The sequence below is a fragment of the Danio aesculapii genome, chromosome 6 (assembly GCF_903798145.1).
Source record: "Danio aesculapii chromosome 6, fDanAes4.1, whole genome shotgun sequence".
NCBI lineage: Eukaryota > Metazoa > Chordata > Actinopteri > Cypriniformes > Danionidae > Danio > Danio aesculapii.
The window spans coordinates 57,778,656-57,806,435 of record NC_079440.1 but is presented as its reverse complement, the minus strand read 5'-3'; the positions used below and the strand labels follow the sequence as shown (position 1 = coordinate 57,806,435).

Here is a 27,780-nt window from a genome sequence, read left to right as displayed (position 1 = left end):
TGACATGGTGCGTTATCCTGCTGGAAATCAGAAGATGGGTACACTGTGCTCATAAAGGGATGGACATGGTCAGCAACAATACTCCGGTAGGCTGTGGCGTTGACAGGATGCTCAGTTGGTACTAATGGGCCCAAAGTATCCCACACACCATTAAACCATCACCACCAGACTGAACCATTGATACAAGGCAGGATGGATTCATGCTTTCATGTTGTTGATGCCAAATTCTGACCGTACTATCTGAATGTTGCAGCAGAAATTGAGACTCATCAGAGCAGGCAACGTTTCTCCAATCCTCTATTGTCCAGTTTTGGTGAGCCTGTGTGAATTGTAGCCTCAGTTTCCTGTTCTTAGCTGAGAGGAGTGGCACCCGGTGTGGTCTTCTGCTGCTGTAGTCCATCTGCCTCAAGGTTGGACGTGTTGTGCGTTCAGAGATGCTCTTCTGCAGACTTCGGTTGTAACTAGTGGTTATTTGACTTACTGTTGCCTTTCTATCAACTGGAACCAGTCTGGCCATTCTCCTCTGACCTCTGGCATCAACAAGGCATTTGCACCCACAGAATTGCCCCTCACTGGATATGTTCTGTTTTTCGGACCATTCTCTGTAAACCCTAGAAATGGTTGTTCATTAAACACCCAGTAGATCAGCAGTTTCTGAAATACTCAGACCAGCCCGTCTGGCACCAATAACCTTGCCATGTTCAAAGTCACTTAAATAACATTTCTTCCCAATTCTGATGCTCAGTTTGAGCTGCAGCAGATCCTCTTGACCATGTCTACATGCCTAAATGCATTGAGTTGCATTGAATTTGCGTTAGCGAGCAATTAGACAGGTGTACATAATAAAGTGGCCGGTGAGTGTATATACAAATAATGCAGACTAGTGTGATTTTTAAAAAGAAAATTAAAAATAGAATAAAATTATTTTAAAAATTCAATAATATGATAACAAAAATGCATAAATGTTCATTCATTCAGATGGTGATAATGTTTATGACTAAATCTTTCTATCTGTCTCTGTGTGTGTGTGTTCGAGAGAGTGAGAATTGGTGTAAACCAAGGCACATATATATACAATTTTAATTACAATGTAGTGTGAAAATGCATTTTTGATTGCACGCTTTCTCATGCAGTACAGTGGGAGGTGTTTTAGATGCAGCGCAGTAGTCACAGCATGAAATGTCAAGCACTCATTTTGATTAAAAAGACGCCTTCAAAGGTCAGTCCAGCAGATGGCGCCAATGTTGTTGCTAAGGAACACCGACCCTTATAAGGTGACATGAGGATGGACAGGTGTAAACGGCAGGAATCACTGTAGAAACAAAGAAACTGCAGCTGTCAGTCTAAAAATACCCGTGGCGCCTTTAAGACTCTGACAGAGACTGGATAACCGATTTAATTCCAATAGTATATTTATTTTTAAACTGTTTATATTACATCCTTAATCACAAATGTGTAATGTCAAATTCAGGACAGAGATACGTTCTTGAAAAAAAAATCTCTATTAAAATGCAAGTTAGAAACACGTTAAAATATATGTTTATATTATTCAGATGTGAATAAAGATAGAGGTTTTATAACTTCTGATATGCTTTCCAAGAGATACTGAGATGGTTCATATAGGCAAAGTTCACCCAAAAGTACTCTGTCATATTTTACGCTCTTTAAACATGTTTAGGTTTCTTTCTTTTGTTTCTTTCTCCTAAACAAATTACTGTTTACTCTCCCTCTGAGTTCCTAAAGTGAAAATTATAAAGTCCCATTATTAATCTGGGATCGCCACAGCGGAATGAACCGCCAACTTTTCCAGCATATGTTTTACACAGCAGATGCCCTTCCAGCTGCAACCCAGTACTGGGAAACATCCATACACACTCATTCACACTCATAAACACTATGGCCAATTTAGTTTATTAAATTTAGCGCATGTGTTGGACTGTGGGGGAAACCGGAGCACCTGAAGGAAACCTACGCCAACACTGGGAGAACATGCAAACTCCACACAGAAATGCCAACTGACCCAGCAGGGACTCGAACCAGCGACCTTCTTGCTGTGAGGCGACAGTGCTAATCACTGAGCTTAATTTTCATAAGGGTGTCGTTAAATTTAACCTGTCGATCACAGTTAAGTTGCTCACGTGCGTAAGAGAACTAGCTAGTTAGTTAGTTACTTGTTTGGCTAGCTAGATTAGTTAGTTAGCTAGTTAGTTGTGTGGACACCGGTCAGAGCTCGCGCAGCGGAATGAACTGCCAACTTATCCAGCATATGTTTTACACAGTGGATGCCCTTCCAGGTGCAACCCATCACTGGGAAACACCCAAACACACAAGGGCGGATTTAGTGAATTAGGCGCCCTAAGCAATTCCAGCTATGGGGCCCAAAAGTTCTGAAATGCACCTTTCCTATTTATATTTATTTTTAATTGTTTTTTTTAGCAGTTTTTTTTTTTATATCACTCAGTCACTTCTTTTTCTACATATTGTCTCAATGCAAAATAATAATAACAACATGTGAAGCATCTTGTAAAACTTTTTAAATCACTTGTTTTCTTAAAATGAATTCACAACTAAAAATTATATATAAAATATTTAGTTTTTAAAATAAATCTTTACCTAAATTGACTGCTGGACTTCACCATGATTGAGGGTGGGGGATATATTTGCGCAGATGTAATAAACATTTAACATTTATTTTTTTAGACACTCATCAGACAAAATACGATGGAAAGTTATGTTATATATAAGTTATAGGTAAAATTTAAACTTATAGGTATTTATTTGGGAGCCCTCAGATTTTCTGGGGCCCTAAGCAGCCGCTTGTATTGCTTATTGCTTAAACCTGCCCCTGCATACACAATCATTGTGGGGGAAACTAGAGCACCCAGAGGAAACCCATGCTAACATGGTGAGAACATGCAAATTCCACAAAGAAATGACAACTGACCCAGCCGGACTGAGCCACCACCTCTGTTGAACACTTAAGTAGATATTTTGAAGAATGCTGAAAACTTGTATAGACTTCCATAATATTTATGTTATGTTACTATGGATGTCAATAGTTAGATGTTTTCAGCTTTCTTCAAAAATCTACTTTGGTGTTCAACAGAACAAAGAAGGGGAGAGTAAATAGTACATAAAATTTTTGGGTGAACTATCCCTTTTATTACGAGTAGCCTAACCTACACGCCTGCTCTATAGTAAAATAAACCGATTTTATAAGTTTATCACGTATTATTCTGCAGCTCAGCGAACCATTTTCTATATTATTCTGAGAAACGAATCGTATACCTGTTTACTGTACTGTTACTTTGGTTGTTGAGGGTGTTTCTGTTCAAACAGGAAGTGGCTCCGCATCTCCCGCGCTCTTTCTATCTATCACACAGTCGAATCATCAGCAAAGCGCGCCTCACTGACTCTCTGTTCGTTGCCTTAGAAACTAAAAACGATCGCTAACCGTTTTTATTTGGCAGATAACCATCAATTAATCGATTAATTACACTTTTGTTTCGTTTTTTACTTCACAAATAACTTTTTTTCTTCAAATAACTTGGCTTGAAAACCTGTCCAATGAGTAATTTATACGAAAATATCGACAATCAAGAAGATTTGGACTTTCCATTACTTTTCTTGTACAACCAACCTGGCAACGACTTGCCTCCTGATGACCCAGGTTAGTGTGTATTAATAATTTAGAAAGAATGCCTTTTTACTTATATCAAGTGTTTATTATTGTAAATTAGTGTAATATACTTATTTATATAAAAAGAAATGTCTTATTAATTGTATTAGTCATTTGTCTTACAAAAAGAATGACAATGATATATCAATACTCAATATGATTAACGTTAGTACATACTACAGTCACTTTATTTGGTGTCCTTGTTACAATTATTTGACTACTGAGTAACATTAATTTCTTTTACTTTGTTATATGGTTAGTGTTAGAATGCAGGCTTGGTTTAGGTTATTTACATGTAATTATGCACAATAATTTGTAGTATAGGGTTTCTGCAGGGTCCTAGAAAGTCTTAAAATGTCTTAAATCTCAAAATACAAATTTTAGGCCTTAAAACGTCTTAAATATTCTGAAATATTGTGTTGTTGGTCTTAAATCTTTTTTAAATGGGTCTTAATTTTCCTTTGTTCATGTATTGCTACCAAATCTGGCCAAAACCCATACAATCGCCAACAATCATCTCAAAAAAACTTTAAACGTTTTATTTAAAAAGGTCATTTTTAACTCTGTTTATCATAATGGTTTAATTATTTTCCTTACAGTAACATTTGTTTAAAGGTTGTCCATGTACTTACTGCTGAGGACACCAACCTGGACAGATTGTTGTGCATAGTTTATTATATGATTTAGTTTATTATAGTTTTTAAAACATTTGTTCATTTTTTTTTTATTATTTTAGGAACATTTATGTTGGAAAAAAGTGTATGGATACAAGTAGAGCTTGCTTGTTTTTATACAATATTTTAAATATTTAGCTAAGAAATAAAATCTCAAATATTTGTATTTTTTATGTATTGTTAAATCTATTAAATTCAATTTTTTTGATAGGGCAAGTAAAAATCTCTTCCATCTGGGCCATTTGAAAAATTCCTTAGCCTTTAGCCCTTCATGGGACTAAAATTTTATTCATAACAGTCTTAACTTTAACTCCGTGAAACCTGCAGAAACCCTATAGTAAGTACACAGAACATGTGTTGCCAGAACATCTTAAAATAAAGTGGGTAAACCAAGGGGTAATTCAAATATTAAAAATGTTACCGTCATAGTATTTTGGACAAATCGTGGTATTACCCTTTTTCATTGGGGAGTTTGAGCATGCATTGAGTTTAGAAGTGGGTTACTCACATTATGTGAAACCAAATGTAGTGGAAACTTTCACTGCAGCTAAACCATCTCTAGATTTAGCAGAAAACAGCCCGGTTTACTGGAAACATCCGGAAACCTTTCTTCTTAATACCAGCTATAAGACTAATATAATACTAAATCTTATTAAAATGCTATGTAATCTATATATATTTGTGAAATGGCTATTAAAAAGGAATAATTCACACAGAAATGTACATTTACCACTCTCAAGTGGTTGCAATTCATTGAATCTTTAATTTAGTTCAACACAAAAATAGTTTTTTTGAAGAAAGCTGTGTTAAAAAATACTATAAAAGTCTATAGCTAACAGTCTCAAACATTCTTCAAGTTCTCTACTTTGTCCTCAACAGAAGCAGGGAATTAAATCATGTGGTAGTGTAGGTAGTGCTGTCACCTCACAGCAAGAAGGTCACTGTTTCGAGCCTCGGCTGGGTCAGTTGGCATTTCTGTGTGGAGTTTGCATGTTCTCCCCGCATTCGCATGGGTTTCCCCCACAAGTCCAAAGACGTGGTACAGGTGAATTGGGTGAACTAAAATTGTCCATAGTGTATGTGTGAATAAGTGTATGGGTGTTTCCATGCGATGGGTTGAGGCTGGAAGGGCATTCACTGCGTAAAACATATGCTGGGTAAGTTGGCGGTTCATTCTGCTGTGGTGACTCCAGTATAAAGGGACTAAGCTGAAAAGAAAATGAATGAATGAAAAATATGTAAACTTAATATTACTTTATTATGAGTTAATGATGAGTTAAGGCATGCGCTAATCAACTTTAAATACAACATGAGTGACAAGAGTTCATGTGTGAATAAAGGCTACCTTAATTACTTGTTAGTACGTGTTGTTAATGTGTTAATTAAAATTTAAGTTTAAGCTAAACGTAACCAACATGAACTCATGAGCTGTTAATGTATAACCATGTCATGACTTTACTTAGAGGGGCACATCATCATTAACTCATCTTTTATAAACTCCTGTGTTTAAACTGTTGATGCTGATGTTGACAGAACACTTTTCTATTGTTATTCAGTGTAACCAGAGGGATTTGCATAAGGAGATCATGAGTAATTAAGTATGGGTTATTGATGATGTGCCCCTCCAAGTAAAGTCATGTTATAATTATCCATTAACATATCATGAGTTCATGATGGTTAAATTAACTAATTAACATTAACTAATGTTGTAATTAATACATTAATTAACTAACAATCATGGACTAACAAGTAATTAAAGTAGCAGTTATTCACACATGAACTCATGTGACTCATGTTGTAGTTCAAGAGTGCCTTCTTAGATATGCTTAGCGTTTATAGCAGGTTTGGCATGCTATCCTGGGAGAGAACCCTAAACTTGGAGATACTTGAGCCCAAGGCTCCCGCCTGGTCAATAAGCATACAAGGGGATCCGAGATCAGGTAGGTCTCGAGAGCTCCCCCTTTGAAAGGGTAGAAAAAGGAGGAGATGGGGTGGAAGGGGGGATTCTTCCAAAACGAAGATAGAGCAGTAGGGAAAAAAGATCCATTTATAGTAAGCTTGGATCACCCTGATTGGATTATTACTAGGGCTGCTCGATTATGGAAAAAATCATAATCTCGATTATTTTGGTCATAATTGTAATCACGATAGCAACGCAGTGGCGCAGTAGGTAGTGCTGTCGCCTCACAGCATGAAGGTCGCTGGGTCAGTTGGCGTTTCTGTGTGGAGTTTGCAGGTTCTCCCTGCGTTCGCGTGGGTTTCCTCCGAGTGCTCCGGTTTCCCCCACAGTCCAAAGACATGCGGTACAGGTGAATCGGGTAGGCTAAATTGTCCGTAGTGTATGAGTGTGTATGGATGTTTTCCAGCTGCGTAAAACAAATGCTGGATGAGTTGGCGGTTCATTCCGCTGTGGCGACTCCAGATTAATAAAAGGACTAAGCCGACAAGAAAATGAATGAATGTAATCGCGATTATTCAAAACGATTATCAGTTGAAGTCAAAATTATTCGCCCTCCTGTGAATTTTTTTAAATATAAATATTTGCCAAATTATGTTTAACAGAGGAATTTTTCACAGTATTTCCTCTCATATTTTTTCTTCTGGAAAAAGAATAATATTTTTGTTTTGTTTGGATAAAAGTGTCTGTTAAATGACTAAATGTAAATGTTTTATTTCAGCTAGAATAAAAGCAGTTTTTAATATTTTGAGACCTATTTTAAGGTCAATATTATTAGCCCCTTTAAGCAATATATATTTTTGATTGTCTGCAGAAGAAACTACTGTTATATAATGACTTGCCTAATTACACTAATTAAGCTTTTGAATGTCACTTTAGGCTGAATACTAGTATCTTGAAACATATCTAGTAAAATATTATGTACTTTACATCATAGCAAAGATAAAAAATCAGTATTAGAAAGGAGTTATTAAATCTGTTGTTTAAAAATGGGTTGAAAATAAATCTTTGCATTAAACAGAAATTGGGGGGAAAGAGTCGCTAATAATTCAGGAGGGCTATTAATTCTGACTTTAACTGTATATATGCACAATTATTTTCCTCCCTGTAAATAAGGAAAGGGAAATAAATACAGTAGAATAGAAATATGAAGCAAACTGCGTTAAGCATCTTCACTGTAAGAAAAAAAAACTTCAGCTACAAAAGTCCTTCAGTTAAGAGCAGTGAGGGATTTTCTCCCTTTGTTGTTTGATTCATAATAAAAACAGGTGGCTGGAGGAATATTGCGCGCTGTCACTTTAAGAATACTGTGGCATTGATATGGTTTCACGTTCACATGTCTTTTGATTCTCAACTTGTTTGTTAATTACACAAATGAGGGTTAATATAAATATTTACTAAACACCGCGCTCTGACACAAATGCGCATGTATTTGACCTTTAAGCGCTCGCATTAAGATGCAATAGTATCTGGATGCAGCCTTTATGATGCAAGCTGAGATTGCATCACTCAGCGATGCAATGTCAGACACAATGCAGTCAATGGAGAGAGTGACATCACTGCGATGGTTAGGGGTGGGGTTAGATAAGCGTATTAAAAAGCATTGGATGCAGCTCTGATTGCACTGCACCAAGCCTGCATCCAGACCCCTCTCTCTCCGTGGCTAAGCACGCACACACACACACACAGACAGAAGCATGCGGTCTCGTTCGCGCTTTTAAACATGAATGATTCGAATGTTCATCAGTGAATGATGCGCATCCCGTGCTGCAAACGTTACATTACAGTACATGCTTTTAGTAATGTTCACGTGAAACTGAGCTTTGCAGAGCAACAAATGTGTACAACAGGAAAGGGGGCGGTAGGGGTGGGCGGTACACCGGTGTCATAGTCATCACCGGTGTGACATTGCGCCACGACATGGATTTTCTAATACCGTCAATACCGTAATAAATCAATTATGCGCCTCGAACGGCTGCATTTACATCAATAATAGCTAATTCTAAATAATAAGAAATTATTATTAAATTAATATTAAATTATATTTAAATTCTATTACATTAAATTTTCTTCAAACGTTCAGTTGTGGTCTGAATACATGTCCTTATACTACAGCGCTCGAAATTGCAACCATTTTGGTCGCATGAGCGCCCGAAATGTAATCTATGCGCCCTCATAATATATTTGGGAGCATTTGTGTGTCTGAATATAATGGTTGTAGTGCAATCTGATTTGATTTTCTCTAAAAACTTGCTGAATCGCTCTACCCTGCTGCTGTGTTGGTTCATATTAGCTGTCAATCACTCAACGCTTCCCGCTGTCAGATAACAGGGAGCTTTTGTTACTGCAGGAAATGCAAACGGCTGAAGAGTGAAAAGTGCACAGGTTTGCAAACCTCACCTAAAGTTATAATAATAATACTGGCGCAGATGACAGCGATCATGACATGAGGTAAATGTTGATCCGCCAGCTGAGATCAATCGAGTGTTTTCGGAGAAGGTGCCCGAATCTCGATGCGTTGCATTCACCGCGTGTTCAGCGCAAATGTCCGCTAAATATAAAGTCTAATACTGTACACATCATCGCCAAAGAAACTCACCTTTACTAAGTTTACACTGAAACTACGGCTCATAACAAAGAGCAGAATTGCACTGGTGGTCATCGCGAGAATCCTGCTCTGTCTGCTCATAAATTGGTGCGGCTGACTCGCCTGCTTTATTCCACCAACACAGAGAAATTAAGATCAGCTCATAACGAGACTGAGCATTTACAATGGCCCAAACCAAAACTTTTAAAGAGTGATAGAAGTGAGACTTTCTTTTGTCCGTTCTTCCTTGAGATGTATATTATTTTGCCATTGAAAGTAATACCATAATATTATACCGTCACCGTTCAAAAGATGAAAAATACCGTGATATTAATTTTAGGTCATATCGCCCACCCCTAGGGGGCGGTATATGATGCAAAAATCGTTTATCTCGATTAATGCTTTTTCATAATCGTTAGAAGCCGAAATCGGATTTTCGATTAATTGCACAGCCCTAATTATTACTGATTACAGATGAGCAGTTAGTCATGCTGAATCATATCACATGCTCCTCTCAAAATTAGTTTATGAAACCACTTAAAGTTAGTTCATGATTAGCACATGCATTAACTATCATTAGTCTATAATAAAGTAATGCTTCGTTTACATAATAACATATCATTATTCATGTGCTGTTATTGTAAAGTGTTACCAATTATGTTTGTAACAAGTGGATGTTGAGTACAAGATTAGATTGTATTCTTTATTTGCTTATTAATTACTTATTTACCCATGACTTATTTCTAAATTCCTTTATTATTTGTGTTTTTGTCCTTTCACTGTTGTTTTGTAACACAGTGGATACTTCAGTCATAAAAACAAAATGTGTAAACGTACCTGGCAATCTCTGATTCTGAGAATGGACCCTTTTTCACATTTCCGGGTTACTCATCAGCAGACATCGTCATAAATGCGTTAACTTAGAGCGCAGTGAATGGGAGAGCACAACAAATATATTTTTTAAATCTTATTTGCTCAAATAATTAAAGAAAAACTCAACAATGGTGTTAGAAAAACATTCAGTAAGAGGAAAACAATTGTGTGCACCTGATAACGGCAGTCAGAGAAGAAAACAATGTCAAATTTACTGCCCATAGACACTGCTTTAACACCTCGTATAAACAGTAATTCGTTTTTTGTTATTTGTTGCAAAGATCATAATACATATGTAAATACCTGTACAAAATATTAAAAACTTTCAAGGATTTAAGATGCTTAAAAGGCTCTATCATCATTTTTATTTGAACTAATATTTTGGTCATAATAATTGGTAACGTTTGTTCTCTGTCGCCACTGGCTTGCTTGGTTTGGGACTTGTAGAGCTGCGCATCGATGGATTTGCTCCTCAGTGTTTGGACTCTCAGTAGTGAAAATTAAACCACTCTGAACTGAACTGAACTGAACTTCTACTCTGAAAACTGAACTGACACAGTTTCAGTTTACTAGAACTTCTATGTTAGGCTGCTTTGACACAATCTACATTGTAAAAGCCCAATAGAAATCAGCATGAATTTAATTTAATTCATCTTTTAATTTGTTTTCCTACTGTTTTAGTGGATGAGCCAGGTGGTCCCTCCAACAATGACCCCAATCAAACATCTTCATGCATTCTTCAAGACCCTTCTCTGTACGGTGAGGAGTCTCAATTCTCCAATGAGACTCTCATGTACCAGCAGTCTGATCTCAGACAGTCTTATAGTCACTCCCCCTCGCTCGCTGCCCACCCTGGAAACAGCCCGAGAATTGAGATCACCTGCCCTGACCTGCATCACCACGACCATGTCCTCACCAACCCTGTGAACATCAATCCGCCCATGCTGATGGTCCCAGGCTACGATACGTCTCTCTACAGAGAGACCCAATGCCTCAGTCCAGCTAGCAGCACTTCCTCTACAAGCTGGCATTCAGATGGATATTCTCCAGGAACATATTCCCCATGCATTTCTCCAGGAGCAGGTGAGGGAGGTCTTGCCGGAGTGACCGAAGCTGATCTGTGTCCAATGATCCAAGCTATTCATGCCTCAGGTTCTCCAAACACGTCTCCTCGCACCAGCATCACAGAAGACACTGCTCTGGAACGGCGCTCAACCTCTCCACGCTCTCGCTCTTCTTCTCCACAGGGGAAGCGCACATATGTTCAGTACAAGACTCAGAGTCAACTATTTGGCCAAGATGAACCCGCCAAGTTTTATCCGCTGGCAAACTTGGAAGATTCACTGAATAACTTCAGCAACTTGACTAAACCAATCCCGACTAAAATTGTCAGACCCAATACAGATTATTCCCTCTACTCGGAGAGCCAGGCGAGCATGTACCCAGCCATGCCGGAAGTGAAAAAAGAGTTCACGGTGGAGTCACGTTATTACATTCCTGCCACCTGGCCCAGTCAGGCCCTCGAAGGGGTTTGTAGGTATGAAAAACTGATAAATTAATCAGACTCAGGACAAAGCCAGAGTTTTATACATGATATTAGCAGATGTCTTTATTCACTAACATGTGACTCTTAAGAATAAAACAAATGAGATTTCCCATTATATCTGTAATATTACTTGAGGCACCCACTTCGAATGTTATCACGCGATTGAATGGGCGTTATAAGTGGTTATTAGCTGACAGACATGGGCCAGTAGGGGCCTACTAGGCGCAGAAGGCCCCTACTGGCCCATATCTATTAGCTGATAACCTCTGATAATGCCCATTTAATCGAGTGATAACATTAAAAGCTGGTGCTTGAGCAATGAGATTAAATAGAGAATCAGTGGAGACTATTGACTCAATATGATCAAACCCATGTATCAAAAGAGCAGTCTCAATACAAACTGATCTGTTAAAGGGGTAGGTCGCTCAAAAATGATATTTTTCTCTCCCTCAAGTGATTCCAAACCTCTGAGGAAATTAGATATTTTGAAGAATGTTAGAAACCTGTAACCATTGACATCCATAGTAGAAAAAACAAATACTATGGAAGTTAATGGTTACAAGTTTCCAATATTTACAAAATAACTCAATAACTTAAAAAAGGAAACATTTGCAACAGGTGAAGGATAAATAAATGATGACAGTGGTTTCATTTTTGGGTGAACTATCCCTTTAAATATGACGGGAAATTGATTGATTTGAGCATTAAACCACATTTGATTTTAGCTTTATACATTTCCTGAATGTTTTGCCTATTTCTTTCTGCTAATAAAGTTTTAGAGACAAATCTGAGACATAGTTTATGCTTTTATAATCAAAAACTAAATATCTTTATGCCTCAGATTAAAATACTTGGTATTCCAATGGATTTTATTCTCAAAGTCTGATTATTAAAGGGATAGTTCACCTAAAAATACACATTTTTCACTATTTACTCTCCCCGAAGGCCTTCCAAACCTATATGTATTTCTAGATAGAAGATATATTCAATAAAGCTGAAAACCTGCAACCATCGACTTCCATAGTAGGTAAAAACAAACAGAAAAATAAACTTTTGCAACAGGTGAACTATGCCTTTAAAAATTATGGGGAATTGATTGATTTGAGCATTAAACCACATTTGATTTTAGCTTTATACATTTTTTTCATGTTTTGTCTATTTATTTCTTCTAACAAAGTTTTAGAGGCAAATCTGAGAATGCTTTTACATTCAAAAACTAAAAATCTTTATGCTTTAGAATAAAATACTTGTTATCCCAATGGATTTTATACCCAAAATCTGCTTATTAAAGGGATAGATCACCTAAAAATACACATTTTCTCATTATTTACTCCCCGTGAAGGCCTTCCAAACCTATATGTATTTCTAGATAGAAGATGTATTCAATAAAGCTGAAAACCTGCAACTATCGACTCCCATAGTAGATAAAAAGAAACTTTTGTGACAGATGAAGGATAAATAAATGATGACAGAAGTTTCATTTTTGGGTAAACTATCTCTTTAATTATGATGGGAAATTGATTGATTTGAGCATTAAACCACATTTGATTTTAGCTTTATACATTTTCTGAATGTTTTGCCTATTTATTTCTGCTAATAAAGTTTTAGAGGCAAATCTGAGCCCTAGTTTATGCTTTTATAATCAAAAACTAAATATCTTTCTTTATGCCTCAGATTAAAATACTTGTTATCCCAATTGATCTGCTTATTAAAGGGATAGTTCACCTAAAAATACACATTTTCTTTTACCGTTTACTCTCCCCGAAGGCATTCCAAACCTATATGCATTTTAAGATAGGAGATATATTCAATAAAGCTGGAAACCTGCAACCGTTGACATCCATTGTAGGTAAAAACAAACACAATGGAAGTCAATGGTTACAGGTTTCCAGCTTTCTTCAGAATATCTTCTTTTGTGTTCAACAGAAGAAACTCATGAATGTAAAAAAGAAAATAAAGAGCAAAGAGCCAACATTTTTGGGTGAACTATCCCTTTAAGTTACCACTGTATATAAGTAATGTATAATAGTTGTTATGACTGACAGTCTGTCCTCTCCCAGTATGCCAGTGGCTGCTCTGCCCGCGCTGGACTGGCCTCTTCCCAGCAGCAGTAGCCAGTATGAGCTCAGAATCGAGGCTCAACCCAGACAACATCACCGGGCCCACTATGAGACTGAGGGCAGCCGAGGGGCCGTCAAAGCATCCAGCGGGGGCCATCCTGTTGTTCAGGTAAATTGAGGACAAAGATGTGTATTTAGAGGAAAAAGGAAAGTTGTGGGAGGCCGGAAATGTAGGTTTTGTTTGATAGGATGCGTGGGAAGTGGATATAACAATTCTCGAGAATCGCTTCATGTAAAAAAGTGCGTTAATGTTTGTGATTTAAAGACCTGAAACTGAGAGCGAAGAGCTTGATAAGAGAAATGAAGAGGTGATGGATAGATAGAGAGATAATGCAACCGTTGTGGTGATGTTATTTCCCTGATACAGTGTGATGTGCTGTCCACATTTAGGGAAATGAGGATCCGTGTTGTCGCTATCACTGAAACATGTCATATCAGCTACACACAGATATATGCATATCTCACACACTGTATCAACATCAGTACTGTTGAAAAAGAAGATATAACATGTTGTGACTTCATGCATACACACAGATTTTACAAAAGTGAGCAAACACTGAATGCATGTAGACAACCCCAAAACTTTTTTTTTTGTAATGCCACCTCAATCATACATTTATTTTTAGACTATCTTGTAATGTTAGGTCATTGTTTGGCTGTTAGCATGGTGTAAAGCATATGCACATGTCTGTACATAAGGCATAGTTCACCCTAAAATTAAAATGTATTCACTATTTGCTTTCCCGCAAATGCTTCCAACCCTTTAGATATTTATTTTTTTCTGTAAAACACAAAAGAAGATATTTTGAAGAATGTTGAAAACTGGTTGACATCTATTGTAAGAAAAACAAATATGAATTAATTGCTATAGTTTTCCAACATTTTTCAAAATATATCTCCTGCATGAAAAAATACTGTAGTCATTTATAGTAAATGCTATAGTGTTTTTGAACCATACCATAGTAAACTGTGTTATACTGTATTTTAATAAAGGGTCTAAGCTAAAAAGAAAATGAATGAATGAATTATACTGTATTTAATTTACAACCCTTTGTTATTTAATGTCACAGCAGAGTGTAGTATTAACTACAGTGAAATACTGTAGTATACTTTAGTTTTACTACTGTGATTTACTGTAGTATAATATACCCTATAGTTGTCACACTACATTAATAGGTCATTTGTTTGTATTACTATAGTTGTTATGTTACCATTGCAATAGATTAATTCAAGTATTTTACTGTAGTATGAATCAAAACCACTATGGTATTTAGTATAAATTGCTATAGTATTTTTTTCATGTGAGTTTGTGTTTGGGTTTGTGACATCAGAGGCCAGATGCACCAGCAGTGCACAAGTTAAAACATAATAATAATTAACCTGGATGATGCGACCGCAGCCATATTGCACCAGACCACACACCAGCTGATTGGTGAAGAGGAGACAGAGTGATGAAGCCAGTTCTGATATGGGGATGAATAGGAGGCCATGATGGATAGAGGCCAGGCCAGGACGCCAGGGTTAAATCCCCACTCTTTTTGAAGGACTTTTGTTTTGGAACCTTGCTTGTTTCCCCAGTTAGCATGGTTCGTTTGGCATATGTGAATCCAGCAATCGTGCTCAGATCCGCGCCAAAACAATCGGTCCAAGATCGCCTGAATGAGGTGGTCTCGGCTTGATTGAAACGAACTCTGAAGCAGATCGATTGTAGTGAGGAAGCAAAACGATCCAAGCCCGGTTATATCACAGTGTATTATGGATATGTAATAGGTATATATGGAGAGAAAATTATGAGGAGGGCGGGATGTCATTCCTACCGGTAAATGTGCATTTCATGTCAAATATGAAAGTGAAAGCATGTTAACTATTAACGAGAGCTGTTTATCCATAATACTGTATAGATGCATTAGTTGCAGAATTTTAATGCAGTTTAACTATTTAAATGCTTCTTATTGTATATTACGTCATGTATTGCAACAATTTAAATGCTTCTTACTGGATATTACGTCATTCAATGTGACGATTTAAATGCTTCTTATTGTATATTACGTCAGGTATTGCAACAATTTAAATGCTTCTTATTTTATATTACGTCATTGAGTCTGACGATTTAAATGCTTCTTATTGTATATTACGTCATTCAATGTGACGATTTAAATGCTTCTTATTGTATATTACGTCATTCAATGTGACGATTTAAATGCTTCTTATTGGATATTACATCATTCAGTGTGACGATTTAAATGCTTCTTATTGATATTACGTCATTCAATGTGACGATTTAAATGCTTCTTATTGTATATTACGTCATTTATTGTGACGATTTAAATGCTTCTTATTGTATATTACGTCATTCAATGTGACGATTTAAATGCTTCTTATTGGATATTACGTCATTCAATGTGACGATTTAAATGCTTCTTATTGTATATTACGTCATTCAATGTGACGATTTAAATGCTTCTTATTGGATATTACATCATTCAGTGTGACGATTTAAATGCTTCTTATTGATATTACGTCATTCAATGTGACGATTTAAATGCTTCTTATTGTATATTACGTCATTCAATGTGACGATTTAAATGCTTCTTATTGTATATTACATCATTCAGTGTGACGATTTAAATGCTTCTTATTGGATATTACATCATTCAGTGTGACGATTTAAATGCTTCTTATTGATATTACGTCATTCAATGTGACGATTTAAATGGTTCTTTTTGTATATTACGTCATTCAGTGTGACGATTTAAATGCTTCTTATTATATATTACTTCATTCCGTGTGATGATTTAAACGCTTCTTATTGTATATTACGCCATTTAATGTGACGATTTAAATGCTTCTTATTGGATATTAAGTCATTCAGTGTGACGATTTAAATGCTTCTTATTGTATATTACGTCATTCAGTGTGACGATTTAAATGCTTCTTATTGTATATTACGTCATTCAGTGTGACGATTTAAATGCTTCTTATTGGATATTACGTCATTCAATGTGACGATTTAAATGCTTCTTATTGTATATTACGCCATTCAATGTGACGATTTAAATGCTTCTTATTGTATGTTACGTCATTCAATGTGACGATTTAAATGCTTCTTATTGGATATTACGTCATTCAATGTGACGATTTAAATGCTTCTTATTGTATATTACGTCATTCAATGTGATGATTTAAATGCTTCTTATTGTATATTACGCCATTCAATGTGACAATTTAAATGCTTCTTATTGTATATTACGTCATTCAGTGTGACGATTTAAATGCTTCTTGTATATTACGTCATTCAATGTGACGATTTAAATGCTTCTTATTGGATATTACGTCATTCAATGTGACGATTTAAATGCTTCTTATTGTATATTACGCCATTCAATGTGACGATTTAAATGCTTCTTATTGTATATTACGTCATTCAGTGTGACGATTTAAATGCTTCTTATTGTATATTACGTCATTCAGTGTGACGATTTAAATGCTTCTTATAGTATATTACTTCATTCAGTGTGACGATTTAAATGCTTCTTATTGTATATTACGTCATTCAGTGTGACGATTTTAATGCTTCTTATTGGATATTACGTCATTCAATGTGACGATTGAAATGCTTCTTATTGGATATTATGTCATTCAATGTGATGATTTAAATGCTTCTTATTGGATATTACGTCATTCAATGTGACGATTTAAATGCTTCTTATTGTATATTACGTCATTCAATGTGACGATTGAAATGCTTCTTATTGTATATTACGTCATTCAATGTGACGATTTAAATGCTTCTTATTGGATATTACTTCATTCAGTGTGACGATTTAAATGCTTATTGTATATTACGTCATTCAGTGTGACGATTTAAATGCTTCTTATTGTATATTACTTCATTCAGTGTGACGATTTAAATGCTTCTTATTGTATATTACTTCATAAAGTGTGACGATTTAAATGCTTCTTATTGTATATTACGTCATTCAGTGTGACGATTTAAATGCTTATTGTATATTACTTCATTCAGTGTGACGATTTAAATGCTTCTTATTGTATATTACTTCATTCAGTGTGACGATTTAAATGCTTCTTATTGGATATTACGTCATTCAATGTGACGATTTAAATGCTTCTTATTGTATATTACGTCATTCAGTGTGACGATTTAAATGCTTCTTATTGTATATTACGTCATTCAGTGTGACGATTTAAATGCTTCTTATTGTATATTACGTCATTTATTGTGACGATTTAAATGCTTCTTATTGTATATTACGTCATTTAATGTGACGATTTAAATGCTTCTTATTGGATATTACGTCATTCAATGTGACGATTTAAATCCTTCTTATTGTATATTACGTCATTCAATGTGACGATTTAAATGCTTAATATTGTATATTACGTCATTCAATGTGACGATTTAAATGCTTCTTATTGTATATTACGTCATTTATTGTGACGATTTAAATGCTTCTTATTGTATATTACGTCATTTAATGTGACGATTTAAATGCTTCTTATTGGATATTACGTCATTCAATGTGACGATTTAAATCCTTCTTATTGTATATTACGTCATTCAATGTGACAATTTAAATGCTTCTTATTGTATGTTACGTCATTCAGTGTGACGATTTAAATGCTTCTTATTGTATATTACGTCATTCAATGTGTCAATGTAAATGCTTCTTATTGTATATTACGTCATTCAATGTGACAATTTAAATGCTTCTTATTGTATATTACGTCATTCAATGTGACAATTTAAATGCTTCTTATTGTATATTACGTCATTCAATGTGACAATTTAAATGCTTCTTATTGTATATTACGTCATTCAATGTGACAATTTAAATGCTTCTTATAGTATATTACTTCATTCAGTGTGACGATTTAAATGCTTCTTATTGTATATTACGTCATTCAGTGTGACGATTTTAATGCTTCTTATTGGATATTACGTCATTCAATGTGACGATTGAAATGCTTCTTATTGGATATTACGTCATTCAATGTGATGATTTAAATGCTTCTTATTGGATATTACGTCATTCAATGTGACGATTTAAATGCTTCTTATTGTATATTACGTCATTCAATGTGACGATTGAAATGCTTCTTATTGTATATTACGTCATTCAATGTGACGATTTAAATGCTTCTTATTGGATATTACTTCATTCAGTGTGACGATTTAAATGCTTATTGTATATTACGTCATTCAGTGTGACGATTTAAATGCTTCTTATTGTATATTACTTCATTCAGTGTGACGATTTAAATGCTTCTTATTGTATATTACTTCATTCAGTGTGACGATTTAAATGCTTCTTATTGTATATTACTTCATTCAGTGTGACGATTTAAATGCTTCTTATTGTATATTACTTCATTCAGTGTGACGATTTAAATGCTTCTTATTGTATATTACGTCATTCAGTGAGACGATTTAAATGCTTCTTATTGTATATTACTTCATTCAGTGTGACGATTTAAATGCTTCTTATTGGATATTACGTCATTCAATGTGACGATTTAAATGCTTCTTATTGTATATTACGTCATTCAGTGTGACGATTTAAATGCTTCTTATTGTATATTACGTCATTCAGTGTGACGATTTAAATGCTTCTTATTGTATATTACGTCATTCAGTGTGACGATTTAAATGCTTCTTATTGTATATTACGTCATTTATTGTGACGATTTAAATGCTTCTTATTGTATATTACGTCATTTAATGTGACGATTTAAATGCTTCTTATTGGATATTACGTCATTCAATGTGACGATTTAAATGCTTCTTATTGTATATTACGTCATTCAGTGTGACGATTTAAATGCTTCTTATTGTATATTACGTCATTCAGTGTGACGATTTAAATGCTTCTTATTGTATATTACGTCATTTATTGTGACGATTTAAATGCTTCTTATTGTATATTACGTCATTTAATGTGACGATTTAAATGCTTCTTATTGGATATTACGTCATTCAATGTGACGATTTAAATCCTTCTTATTGTATATTACGTCATTCAATGTGACAATTTAAATGCTTATTATTGTATATTACGTCATTCAATGTGACGATTTAAATGCTTCTTATTGTATTTTACGTCATTTATTGTGACGATTTAAATGCTTCTTATTGTATGTTACGTCATTTAATGTGACGATTTAAATGCTTCTTATTGGATATTACGTCATTCAATGTGACGATTTAAATCCTTCTTATTGTATATTACGTCATTCAATGTGACGATTTAAATGCTTCTTATTGTATGTTACGTCATTCAGTGTGACGATTTAAATGCTTCTTATTGTATATTACGTCATTCAATGTGACGATTTAAATGCTTCTTATTGTATATTACGTCATTCAATGTGTCAATGTAAATGCTTCTTATTGTATATTACGTCATTCAATGTGACAATTTAAATGCTTCTTATTGTATATTACGTCATTCAATGTGACAATTTAAATGCTTCTTATTGTATATTACGTCATTCAATGTGACAATTTAAATGCTTCTTATTGGATATTACTTCATTCAATGTTTTTTCTTTACTGCGAGCTGATTGTATGTAGTAAAGTAGGCATTTCATACAGAAAGATCAGAAAAACGTGTTTCGGGAGAGCTATTACAACCTAACAGACTCCTCCTCCTCCTCACCATTTCTGTTTGTTCTGTCAGTTGGAGGGGCGTAGTTAAGCTTGTTAGCCACGCCCACTAATCACACCTAATCTGAGAATTTAACTGAAAACAAGTGCATTTTCTGATTTCAATTTTAGGTTACAAGGGCAAACTTTTTTTTAAAATGACACACAGATTAATTGTTCACCACAAAACTAGCAATTCATTAATTCATTTCCTTTTCATCTTAGTCCCTTTATTAATCCGGGGTCGCCACAGCGGAATGAACTGCCTAAACTTGCAATGAGAGTGAACAAAATCAACATGGTTAGGTTTGATTTCAAGTTAACTTTAACTGTGGTTTTTGGACTTTTTCAGTTGCGAGGGTACACCGGGACGGAGCGGCTGGTTCTCCAGATCTTCATCGGCACGGCTGATGACAGGAACCTTAGGCCTCACGCCTTTTACCAGGTCCACAGAATCACCGGCAAGACCGTCACCACCAACAGCCAAGACCGGATGCTGAACGGAACCAAGATCCTGGAGGTGTCACTGGAACCCAAGGAGAACATGAGAGCTGTGTAAGAACATTATTATCATCACATTCAGTTCAATTGAGGTTTATTTGTATAGCGCTTTTCACAGTAATTATCCTTACACATGAAGAAGAATAGGTAGCACGTTGGCTCAGTGGTTGGCACTATCGCCTCACAGCAAGAAGGTTGCTGGTTTGAGCCCCGGCTGGGTCAGTTGGCATTTCTGTGTGGAGTTTGCATGTTCTCCCTGTGTTGGCGTGGGTTTCCTCTGGGTGCTCCGGTTTCCCCCATAGGGAGGGAAGGGTTAGGAAATCCACGAGCTGGGATTTGAACTCGGGACGCCCTGAAGTGCTACTTCACCATATGTCGGCGTGCTAACCACTAGGCTATCACGCCAACAGCTCGTGTCAGTTTAATGTTTATTCAGTTCAGTTCAAGCGTTGATGTTGCACAAATCTGAATCAGATTCATCTACAAACAGGGTATCCGCAGAGTCTTAAAAAGTCTTAAATCTCAAAAGCTAAATTTTAGGCTCGATTCTGGCACCTCTCCTGTTCAACCTTTATATGCTCCCTCTGAGCCAAATAATGAGAAAAAACCAAATCTCCTATCACAGCTATGCTGATGACACTCAGATCTACCTAGCCTTAATGCCTAATGACTACAGCCCCATTGACACCCTCTGCCAATGCATTGATGAAATTAACAATTGGATGTGCCAAAACTTTCTTCAGTTAAACAAAGAGAAAACTGAAGTGATTGCGTTTGGGAACAGAGATGAGGTTCTCAAGGTGAATGCGTACCTTGGCTCTAAGGGTCAAACAACAAAAAATAAGGTCAAAAATCTCGGTGTGACTCTGGAGTCAGATCTGAGTTTTAATAGTCATATCAAAACAGTTAGTAAATCAGCATACTATCATCTCAAAAACATTGCAAGAATTAGATGCTTTGTTTCCTGTGAAGACTTAGAGAAACTTGTTCATGCTTTTATCAGCAGCAGGGTGGATTACTGTAATGGCCTCCTCACTGGCCTTCCCAAAAAGACAGTCAGACAGTTGCAGCTCATCCAGAACGCTGCGGCCAGAATTCTGACCAGAACCAGGAAATCAGAGCACATCACACCTGTCCTCAGGTCTTTACACTGGCTCCCAGTTACATTCAGAATAGATTTTAAAGTATTATTACTGGTCTATAAATCACTAAATGGCCTAGGACCTCAATACATTACAGATATGCTCACTGAATACAAACCTAACAGATCACTCAGATCTTTAGGATCAAATAGATTAGAAATCCCAAGAGTTCAGTCAAAGCAGGGTGAATCGGCTTTCAGCTACTACGCCCCTCGCTGCTGGAATCAGCTTCCAGAAATGATCAGATGTGCTCCAACATTAGGCACATTCAAATCAAGACTGAAAACACATCTGTTTAGCTGTGCCTTTACTGAATGAGCACTGTGCTACGTCCGACAGATCGAACTACTATGTTTTTCTCTTCTTTTTAATTCTTTTATAACACATTTTATCTGCTTTTATTTTATTTTATTTTATTTCTATTTTTACCATTTCTATTATTTGTTTTTTATTTCTCTTATACTTGTTTCTTTTATTCCTGTTTATGTAAAGCACTTTGAATTGCCACTGTGTATGAAATGTGCTATATAAATAAACTTGCCTTGCCTTGCCTTGCCTTGCCATAAAAAGTCCTAAATCTACTGAAATATTGTGTTGTAGGTCTTAAATCTTATTTTTAACAGGCTTTAATTTTCCTTTGTTCTATACAGCTACCAATTCTGACCATTAACACCCATACAATCACCAATAATCCCAGTCTCAATAAAACTTTTAACTTTTTATTTTAAAAAAGCATTTAATTACTTTCATTACATTAACATTCGTTTAAAAGTTCTCCATTTATTAACTGATGAGGATACTGACCTGATCTATATTATTTATTATGACATTATTATTATTGTAGACTAAAGTAATTAACAGCTATGTTTTGATCTTGATAAATTTTAGGGTTTGTGAATGTATGTATTTGAAAATTAATAAAAAAGTGTTTAAAATTATTATGATTTTATTATTAAATGTATTCAATTTTAATCATTTTAAATAGGGCAAGTAAAAATGTTTTCCAACTGGGATTATACAGGCATTTAGTTTAGTCTTAAAAAGTCTTAAATTTAACTTGGTGAAACCTGCAGAAACCCTGTACAAAGCATTGGTTCTGCAACATCGCACTGTGTTATGCTATAATTGTAATGTAAATTATTTAGCATGGCAGGTTTTGATTACTAGTCTGTAAAAGCAAACCGTGAGGAATTCAGTAGCTTTTGGGAAGCAATGATTTATGGTTTGTGCAAGAAATGAATTAAAGAAGCCCCAGAATTGATGAAACAGGAACAGGAGGTGATAAAAGGAAGGAAGTTTACTTGTTAAAAGTATGTTTTTGTTTATAGAATCGACTGTGCCGGTATCCTGAAGCTGAGGAACGCTGACATCGAGCTGAAGAAGGGAGAGACGGATGTGGGACGGAAAAACACACGTGTGAGATTGGTCTTCCGTGTCCATGTTCCTCAACCTGGAGGACAGTGGCTTTCTCTTCAAGTGGCGTCGCAGACTATTGAGTGCTGTATGCGTTTACACTTTAATTAAATCTCACATAACTCATTGTACCACATTTTAATGCACTTTTAAACCACATTTTTTTGCATGTAAAATATATATATTTTTTATATTAAAAACCTGAAAAGTCACATGTACAGAAGTATTCACAGCCTTTACCGTGAAGCTCTAAATTGAGCTCAGGTGCATTCTTTTTCTACTGATCATTCTTGAGATGTTTCTGCAGCTTAGTTGTAGTTCACCAGTGGTAAATTCAGTTGATTAGACATGATTTGAAATATATAAGGTCCCAGGGCTGACAGTGCATGTCAGAGCACAAACCAAGCATGAAGACAAAGGAATTGTCTGTAGACCTCCGAGGCAGGACTGTCTCAAGGCACAAGGCTGGGGAAGGTTACAGAAAAATTTCAGCTGCTCTGAAAATTCCAATGAGCACAGTGGCCTCCATCATCCGTAAGTGGAAGATGTTTGGCACCACCAGGACTCTTCCTAGAGCCGGCCGGCTATCTAAACTGAGTGATCAGGGGAAAAGGGCCTTAGTCAGGGAGGTGATCAATAACCGGATGGTCACTCTCTCTGAGCTCCAGCGTTCTTCTGTCAAAAGCCACTTCCTGCCTGGAATTTGCCAAAAGGCATCTGAAGGACTCTCAGACCATAAGAAACTAAATTCTCTGGTCTGATGAGATTAAAATTGAACTCTTTGAAGTGAATGCCAGGCATTACGTTTGGAGAAAACCAGGCACCGCTCATCACAAGGCTAATACCATCCCTACAGTGAAGCATGGTGGTGACAGCATCATGCTGTGGGGATGTTTTTCAGCAGCAGGAACAAGGAAGACTAGTCAAGATGAATGCAGCAATGTACAGAGACATCCTGAATGAAAACCTGCTTCAGAGTACTCTTGACCTCAGACTGGGGCAACGGTTCATCTTTCAGCAGGACAATGACCCAAAGCACACCACCAAAATATTAATGGAGTGGCTTCACAACAACTCAGTGAATGTCCTTGAGTGGCCCAGCCAGAGCCCAGACCTAAATCTAAATAAACATCTATGGAGAGATCTGAAAATAGCTGCACACCGTCGCTTCCCATCCAACTTGATAGAGCTTGAGAGGTACTGCAAAGAGGAATGGGCAAAAATTCCCAAAGACAGGTGTGCCAAGCTCGTGGCATCATATTCAATAAGACTTGTGGCTGTAATTCCTGCCAAAGGTGCATCAACAAATTATTGAGCAAAGGCTGTGAATACTGATGTACATGTGATTTTTCAGATTTTTTTATTTTTAATAAATTTGCAACAATTTCTAATAAAAAAAATTCACATTGTCATTATGGGGTATTGTGTGTAAACTTTTGAGGAAATAAATGAATATAATCTATTTTGGAAAGGCTGTAACGCAAAAAAAGTGGAAAAAATGAGAACTTTGAATACTTTCCGGGTGCACTGTAAATGAGTACACCCCTTTTGAAAATGAATATTTATGTACATTTCTCTGTGAATATAGTTTAATGCATTTAAACAGTTTCATTAAACAGTTACTGTATATCCATCAAAATAAGAGTTTGGTCACAGAACTTCAAAATTCCAACTAAATCTAATATTTTTATGTTTTTCTTGATTTTTCATGTTTATTCAATTTAACTATAAAATATTTCCCCCACAACATATTAATTTAGGTGTACTAATTTTTGGACACAGATCTTAAGTTTTTATTAGATTAGATCCAGTTTTGCTACTGACTAATCTAATGTATATATGCACAAATATATTATTGTAAAGCACTCTATAGAACATTTTCATTTAAAAGGGAAATCTTTGAGGTGTGTACTCATTCTTACTAGCACTATTTATATTTAAAAACATAATATTTTACAGTATATTTATATATATTTATGTATTTTGTTTACATTTATTATTTACTTGAGGTAAAAATGCTGGTCAAATCTAGCATTTTCTATATTTAATGTTAAATATAAATTAATGTATTGGGTGGTCTTCCAGCTCAAAGGTCTGGTCATGAGCATCCAGCGGTGGAGCATCAGGACACAGACCACTCTTCAGTTCTGGGTGGAGCACAGATGATCCTCAGAGGCCAGAACTTCACCCCAGAGTCCAAAGTCATCTTCTATGAGAAAACACATGGTGAGTCTGCAAACTGCTAACCAATGGCTATTTAACTTGCTGTGTTGGCAGTAGCGCTGTGCAATATTGTCTCAAAATACATTGTCCACAGTAATACTTTTTCATAAGTTGTATGATAATTGATATGAACACAATCTTACACTCCACCTCAGGGATGCAGACTGAAGCATGAATAACAGCATAGAGAGAAATATGCAATCATAAAAGTACTTACATTTAGCATTTTATTAAGCAGCATTTTATGTCTTTTATTTTTCGTTAATAGTTATTTTATATTTCTTAATAAAATCTATTTTCTACATTCATTTTCTTTTCGGCTTAGTCCCTTTATTAATCTGGGGTTGCCACAGCGGAATGAACCGCCAACTTATCCAGCACATGTTTTACGCAGCGGATGCCCTTCCAGCTGCAACCCATCTCTGGGAAACATCCATACACACTCATACACTACGGACAATTTAGCCTAACCAATTCACCTGTACATGTCTTTGGACTGTGGGGGAAACCAGAGCACCCGGAGGAAACCCACACGAACACAGGGAGAACTGACCCAGCCGAGGCTCGAACCAGCGACCTTCTTGCTGTGAGGCGACAGCACTACCTACTGCGCCACTGCATCTAAATTAAGTGAGAAAAATAATCAGATATGAATGAGCACATTTAAGTATATATACTTGAAAATGTACACTTAATATATACTTAAAAAGAAATAGTCGTTCACTGTGGTTAATATACATACTAACAATTACTTGATAACATTTACAAAAGGTAAACTATAAAAGGTACTATATCATGATATATATCGTTGTCAGATATGAGATGACTTGTATCCTGACATAAGATTTCTGCTGCTTTCATATCGCTCAGGCCTACTAGACAGCAGAATGTATGACATTGAGGCCAAAATATATTGTGATATTGTTGTTGAGTATTGTGATAATATTTATAATGATATAATATTTTCCTAGAAAAATGCTATTTTTATAAGCTATGCTTTTAAATAATTTATTTAATGGTATTAAAATAAACAGGTAAATATATTTTTCAGATTTAATCAGTTCAAATTCTGATTAAAAACTGTGTCAAGGCACAAACATTTAATCTTTAAGACCATTTAATCTATACATGAGGGAAAAACCTGCACAGACATTCTTACTCTGATTGGTTGTTTTTATTTTTCTCTCGTCTCGACTCCGCCCACTAGTGTTTATTTTCACCTTTGAGCTGCCCCAGCCAATAGCAGAACAGCAACTACTGGGGAGGTGGGTATAAAGATAGTAAGGCCCCATCTGATTGGTCAAATTTAGATATTTAACCAATGCCTTAAATAATTGTCTTTTATCATACACGTCTGCGATTCGTATATTGCATTTACTATTATCGTGAGATAATAATTTTGAGATATATTGTGCCACCATAATAATTAAAAACAAACATAATATTTGAAACAAAGATCTCTTTACTTTGTTTTCTCTAGTTCAGTAACATGTTTGTAGCCACTTTGCATCTCTAGACACACACACACATTCAATTCAGTTCATCTTCATTTCTAAAGTGCTTTTTCAGTGGTTAGCACTGTCGTCTCACAGCAAGAAGGTCGCTGGTTCGAGTCTCGGCTGGGTCAGTTGGCATTTCTGTATGAAGCTTGCATGTTCTCCCTGTGTTGGCGTGGGTTTCCTCCGGGTGCTCCGGTTTCCCCCACAGACCAAACACATGTGCTATAGGGGAACTGGATGAACTAAATTGGCCGTAGTGGGGCTGCACGGTGGCGCAGTGGGTGGCACGTTCGCCTTGCAGCAAGAAGGTTGCTATTTCGAGCCTCGGTTGGATCAGATGGCGTTTTTGTGTGGAGTGTACATGTTCTCTCCGTGTTCGCATGGGTTTCCTCCAGGTGCTCCGGTTTCCCCCACAAGTTCAAAGACATGCGGTACAGGTGAATTGGGTAAGCTAAATTGTCAGTAGTGTATGTGTGTGAATGAGTGTATGGGTGTTTCCCAGTGATGGGTTGCAGCTGGAAGGGCGTCTGCTGTGTAAAACATATGCTGGATAAGTTGGTGGTTCCAAAGAAATTGGCCGTAGTGTATGAGTGTGAATGAGTGTATGGGTGTTTCCCAGTGATGGGTTGCAGCTGGAAGGGCATCTGCTGCGTAAAACATTGCTGGATAAGTTGGCAGTTCATTTTGCCTGATGAATAAAGAGACTGAACCCTAAGAAAATGAATGAATGAACATAATATTTCGAAATGTGGGACATTCCAGCAATTCAGGCAGGCAGGAGAGTAGTGTAGAAATAAATGCTAAATCTGTAGCCCTTAGGAAATTGAATTCGGAACCATTGTCACCTTTTTTGAATGAATAACTTTCACATAAGGTGAAATCAGCTTGTAATTTGGTGCTGT

The 27,780-nt window shown here is 36.1% G+C and overlaps 1 protein-coding gene across 1 annotated transcript in view; it reads left to right on the top strand.

Moving 5' to 3' along the window:
• Window positions 1–3,398: 3,398 nt before the first annotated feature.
• Window positions 3,399–27,780, top strand: part of LOC130231163 (nuclear factor of activated T-cells, cytoplasmic 2) — a 36,343-nt gene continuing 11,961 nt past the window's right edge. The window contains exons 1-6 of the mRNA XM_056460607.1: window positions 3,399–3,670; window positions 10,452–11,307; window positions 13,377–13,545; window positions 20,453–20,655; window positions 23,072–23,244; window positions 25,242–25,382. Coding sequence (XP_056316582.1) covers window positions 3,568–3,670; window positions 10,452–11,307; window positions 13,377–13,545; window positions 20,453–20,655; window positions 23,072–23,244; window positions 25,242–25,382 — 1,645 coding nt within the window. The 5' untranslated portion in view covers window positions 3,399–3,567. The remainder of the gene's footprint in view (window positions 3,671–10,451; window positions 11,308–13,376; window positions 13,546–20,452; window positions 20,656–23,071; window positions 23,245–25,241; window positions 25,383–27,780) is intronic.